Below are 6,000 nucleotides of genomic sequence, written 5' to 3'. Positions count from 1 at the left end.
ACACTCTTAGTTTCTCAGTTTTCTATTAATGTTTCATTCTGCAGGTGATATGAAGACATTCACGGGTGACTTCTGCTGAGGACTTTCAGAAAGCAAACATCATGGACTCCTGGGAAGCCATCATGCAGAGCTTGGATGAAACTGAGCTCTATCTAAACTTTGTTGCCTTTCCGGACAATGAAACAGGTATTTGTGCGATGTTTTAGATCCTATAGTGTTTTTCAATAAAGAGTAAGGTGCTCTCTTCAGCCTGTCCTTCACCTGAGGTCAGCTTGCAAGACAGCCATTGTCACTCCAACTCACAAGGGTGCAAAAACACACCACCTAACCTTCAGGCTGGTCACCGTACCTCCAATTATAAGAAAATCCTCAGTGGCATGTGGTTAGAGCACATGCTCTGAGTCTGGGAGCAGGGTGTTTCCACCCCGACCATGTTGGTGTTACAGATCGGTTACAGATAGTTGGTGTCATTGGGTCCACCAAACACTTTAAAGATAGTACGTCTGCTCCCTGATCATTTGATGCTCAGCACTTAGAGGATAGAGCACCGATAAACCCCTTGGGTTTGCATCTCTTGTGGGGGGAGATTTTCCTTAAAAGTTCCCCGTTGACTGCTGAGTGAAAATTGCTGCCACTGGATGGCGTCTCTGTCACTCGGTAGTCCCAGAAGTTACTTCCTCAAAGTTCAACATCATGCCAATGTTTTGCCTGACATCAAGTCCTTTGTTTCCTGCTGTCTCTGCATGTTAGAGTAGAGTGTGTGTGTGTGTGTGTGTGTGTGTGTGTGTGTGTGTGTGTGTGTGTGTGTGTGTGTGTGTGTGTGTAACAGCTCTTCCATGAACCTTAACAAGCTCAAATGAACTAAGATCCTCGTCCTCTTAATGATGACATCATAAAAACGAATATGACGTCATTGTGATGTATCAGGTTTGCGATAAATTAATTATCTGTGCTAATGCCCAGCTTGATTCCCGCAAACAAAACTCAAACAGCTTGCCTAGTTTCGGAGACAATGGTATAGGCGATTTCCATTCGCGGCGATATTATGACGTCAACTTTTTTTCTTGGAAGAATTTCCAAAATCGGAGATGGTTACTGCCTGCGCGTGTGCTTTCTGTATATACATGGCTGGGTTGTATATACAGACAAAAAACAAACAAATGTCAAAAAATAGGAATGACGTCATAAAAATTGATATGACGTCATAGTGATGTATCATATGTGTGGTAATTCATCTCTGCTAATAATGCCCTGTTCGATTGCCGCAAACAGAATTCAAAAAGCTTGCCTAGTTTCGGAGATAATTTTTTTAGGCGATTTCCATTAGCGGAGATATTTTGACGTCATAACTTTTTTTTTCTAGGAGGAATTTTCAAAATCGGAGATTGTTCCTGTCTGCGCAGGGTATTTTACATATATATATGCCAAGTTTCAGGAAGTTTCGATGAAAACTGTAGGCTGTGAAACAAGAAAGTCCACAAGAAGAAGATGAAGAACAACAACGTGAGTAAGACTTCGAGATCCTCCAGGAGGATCTAAAAACTGTGTAAACTCGAGAGTTCATACAACACGATACCCCTCGCAGTTACTTCAATTTTAATGAAATAATGATTTTAACGATTGTTTATAAAATCCAAAAGTCTAGTGCTGTTGAAGTAGTCCAGAAGCAGTCCCGAACACCATCCTTTTTTCACCACCACAATGAACCTTTTTACCTCTGCCACCAAAGGTGAAGGAGGTTGTTTTCACCATCGTCTGTCTGTTTGTTCCTTGCAAAACCAAAGATTTTTTAAGTACTAGTGCCCTTAAAAAATAACAATAGATAAATAAATAAATATTCAAACCGCGAGCAACAAACAACAACCACACAGGCCGTTTCTTCGCTCTCGCGTGCCCGTACGTGCGTGGCCCGGAAGTTCGCATATTATTCGCAGTTACGATTATTATCAATTTAGTTTTAATACCCAATTATTCAATTAGGGCCAACGTATTTTACCTTTTCGCAATGTCGTGGCAAGGAAAAACAAAAAAAGAGAAGAGAGAGAAAAAAATTTACTTCCCGGTTCGGCGCATACCAGCACTCTCATGTTACCGAAATTTATGCACCGTCTAATTTGAAAACGATCATAACTTTGGGCATTGTGTTTATCTATAAATGCGCATAAGAAATCGAGAAATTATTAGAATACACAAAGTCATCATTATTCGTAAGCCCGTACGTTGTAACCTGTAATGGCGAACACGGCTGAGCTTCCCTTCCCCATCGGCCACGCCCACGCAACAACGTGTCTTGTCATTGGTTTGGTAAATAAATGGCCATAACTTGGGAACCACTTGTCCGATTAATATCAAACCTTGAAAAGGCACATCCTCAGGTCCCGAGTAATATACCTGGCAAGTTTCAATTAGATCAGACCAGTGGTTGTCGAGAAACAGCGGTCACAGAGACACACACACATACACACACACACACACACACACACACACACACACACACACACACACACACACACACACACACACACACACACACACACACACACACACACACACACACACACACACACACACACACACACACATATACACACACACACACACACACACACACACACATTGCTGGAATTATAGATAGATATTGGATCAGTCGATTTTGTTATTTTGTCTGTTTGTAACTTGTCAATCACCTGTAGGTCACAATTTTAAATCGATCTTCACGTAACTTCACCGAGTTGTAGAGGTAGTCTCATCTGAGAAGACTATTGATTTTGAGGTCAAAGGTCATCTGGAAGTCTGATTTCTAAAATCGTCATTTTTCATCCAATTGACTTGAAATCTCAACAGGATTTGTATATTGTGTCACTGAATTGGGAAACCAACTATTTGAGGTCAATATGTTAAAGCTCAACTCAAGGTCAAAGTTTTAGAATCATCCATTTTTATCTGAAAAAGTCATTTTTTTCATCCAATTGACTTTTTAAATTAAACATCAATTGCATAGTGCATTACTGAATTGGGAAAACAACTTTTTTATATCAAAAGGTCAAATGTCAATTCAAGGGAAAATATCTAACATCAATTTTCAACTGGAAAATTGTCAATTTACATCCTATTAACTTGACAGTTCAACAGGATTTGCATAGTCCATCACTGAATTGGGAAAGCAACTATTTTAGGTCAAAAGTTGAAAGGTCAATTCAAGGTCAAACTTCTAAAATCATCAAATTTCATCTGAAAAATCGTCAATTTTCATCCGATTAACCTGACAATTAAGCAGCAATTGCATAGTGCATCATTGAATTTGGAAAGCAACTATTTTTGAGGTCAAAATGTCAAAGGTTAACTCAAGGTCAAACTTCTAAAATCAATTTAAATCTGAAAAATAATCAATTTTCATCTGATTGATCTGAGCTTTGATTAAGATTGTCAATTTTAATCTTAAATGAAATGGACAATTTGATGTATCCATGGAAACCTTTAGAAAGGGGGTGGATTATGCAAGTATCGTGCTCTACACGACGTCTTTTTCTTCTTTGTCTGTTTGTCTGTCTCAATCGCCTACAGGTCATAATTCCAAACCAATTGTTATGAAACTTTACCAAGTTGTAGAGGTCGGCTCAACTGAGAAGCTTATTGATTTTTGAGGTCAAATGTCAAAGGTCATCTTGAAGTCAAATTTCTAAAATCGTCAATTTTCATCCGATTAACTTGAAAATTAAACAGCAATTGCATCGTGCATCACTGAATCTGGAAATCAACTATTATTGAGATTAAAAGGTCAAAGGTCAGCTTAAGGGCAAACATCTAAAATCATCAATTTTCACTGAAAATCGTCAATTTACATCTTACTAAATTGAAAATTAAATAGCAATTGCATAGTCCATCACTAAATTGGGAAAACAAATATCTCTGAGGTGAAAAGGTCAAAGGTCAACTCAAGGTCAAACTTCTACAATCATCAATTTCAATCAGAAAAATATTCAATTTTCATCTGATTGACTCGAGCTTTGATTAAGATTGTCAATTTTAATCTTGATGAAATGGACATTTTGATGTAGCCATGGTAACCTTTGGAGAGGGGGGTGTATTTTGCAAGTATCATGCTCTGTACAACGTTTTTTTCTCGTTTGTTTGTTTGTCTGCGTGTGTGCAGGACATCTTAAAAAGTTGTCGACGGATTCAGATGAAATTTGGTGGACAGGTTGTGTGTGTGTGTCAATGATGTACTGATTAGATTCTGGTGAAGATCCGGATCTGGATCCGGCTACTAGAATTTTTCAGTGATTCTTCACCATTGAGAGATATGGCTAAAAACGATATATAGCAAGATATCTCAAAAAGTTATTGGGCCTGATATGTTCTACTGGCTCAGGCAATGCGTGTTGGAGGTATGCGCTCTCCCAACTGTCCTCGTTTAAACTGAAGTACTGCAAAACTAGAGGTTCTTGGAAGTATTATGACAGACGATTTGTGTTTTGCAGTTTTCAAGTGTATAATTAAATTTAAACATTCGATTAGCACAACAAAATTTAAGTCTGCATTTCAATAAAATAGGCATTATTAAAGCTTTTTCACTTGCACTCCTCAGGATAAAACCACAAGCAGATGAAGACGAAGCACTAAACTCTCATTTATAAAGTTACAATGTAATGTCCTCAACGTTGATTGGTTGAGAGAAAGAAAGGACAAGATTACCTGATTGGTGGAACCACAGAGCATCCTGAATAATGAGTAGTTGGAAATGAAGCGGAAATGAACCATCATGAATAATGAATAGGCAGAGGTGAATCACCAAGAACCGGTGGAAACATAATGCTAATTAGCTGAGTGGTAGTGGGGGTCGGGGTTGGTGCTTTTCATGATGACTCAACGTTGACTGTGATGCAGTTATCACACAGTCAAGCCATCAGAGTCAAAATGATATAAAGTTTGGACAAATTCTTTCTGTCTACAAAGAATAGGATAGGTTGACCTGATGAATGTGGCCTCTGGTTGAGGACATTACAATGCAACTTTATAAGTGAGAGTTTTGTGCTTCTTCTTCATCTGCCTGCGGTTTTATCCTGAGGAGTGCCAGTCAAAAAGCTTTGATAATGTCTATTTTGTTGAAATGCAGACTTAAATTTAAATAAAATATAGATTGTAAAAGTCCTATAAATAAATTTATTCTGTCCAAGTGTTCCGTTACCAAGCAGTTAGCTAGCACTTTCCAAGTTCCTTATCAACGGTTTCAAATTGAGTGCTTGCTTGATTGCTTAAGCCACTTGGCGAGTGCTCTGCAAGAAACTTGATAACTGAACACACCCCTGTAAAACTGGAGGTCTTGGAAGTATTATGACAGACGATTTGTGTAGTACAGTCTTCAAGTACATAATTAAATTTAAATAAAGGTTAAAAGACATATAAATAAATAAAAATTATGGCTTCTACCACCATTTTCTCCAGCGGCTATTACATCACCCGGTCTACCACGTTTCATTAATTGTCTGGTGCCTGTTGTTTGTGTCCTTTACGACATCCTTAAAAACACTAACTTTTCTGTTTGGAATGATTTTCAAACTTGTTTGACTGCCAGACAGGTAGACAGAGTAAAAAACATTGTCTCACTTCTCTCTGCACATGCAGTCGGGATAAATTATAATCTAAGGTATGTGAAAACAACAGACTTGTCTTCTTACTCATGTTCCTATTCATGTGCTAAATATTACATTCGATTTATATACATTGCTCCTCGATCAAAAACTGACAATCATAAACTCATAAGACAGACGGACTGACGGACGTCAACCAATTGCTTAACCCCACTTTTCGCTTCGTGTGCGCAGGGTAAAAAAATGGAAAACGTCATGATCGCAGCCTCAAGTCTTTCCTTTTCTCAAACAATCCAATCTCTTACCATCAGTTTGGATTTTGTCACAGTCATTCACATTTTGCTCTGCTGCTGTGTCTCTCAACAATGTATGTGGGGCCCTTAGTCTCTCTCACATCCATGTTTCCAGA

At 38.4% G+C, this 6,000-nt stretch overlaps 1 protein-coding gene across 4 annotated transcripts in view; it reads left to right on the top strand.

The window, feature by feature from the left end:
• LOC147027966 (ATP-dependent RNA helicase DHX58-like) overlaps nt 1-6,000 on the top strand; it is a 52,509-nt gene that overhangs the window by 756 nt on the left and 45,753 nt on the right. For all 4 annotated transcript variants that reach the window (XM_085877856.1, XM_085877853.1, XM_085877855.1 and 1 more), the window contains exon 2: nt 45-186. In XM_085877856.1, the coding sequence (XP_085733982.1) occupies nt 102-186 (85 nt within the window). In that variant the 5' untranslated portion in view covers nt 45-101. The remainder of the gene's footprint in view (nt 1-44; nt 187-6,000) is intronic.

The sequence above is a fragment of the Eptatretus burgeri genome, chromosome 4 (genome assembly GCF_056783735.1).
Source record: "Eptatretus burgeri isolate ZD-2024b chromosome 4, Ebu_testis_v1, whole genome shotgun sequence".
NCBI classification, from domain to species: domain Eukaryota; kingdom Metazoa; phylum Chordata; class Myxini; order Myxiniformes; family Myxinidae; genus Eptatretus; species Eptatretus burgeri.
The sequence above is the reverse complement of the archived record's forward strand: the minus strand, read 5'-3'. Positions and strand labels throughout refer to the sequence as shown.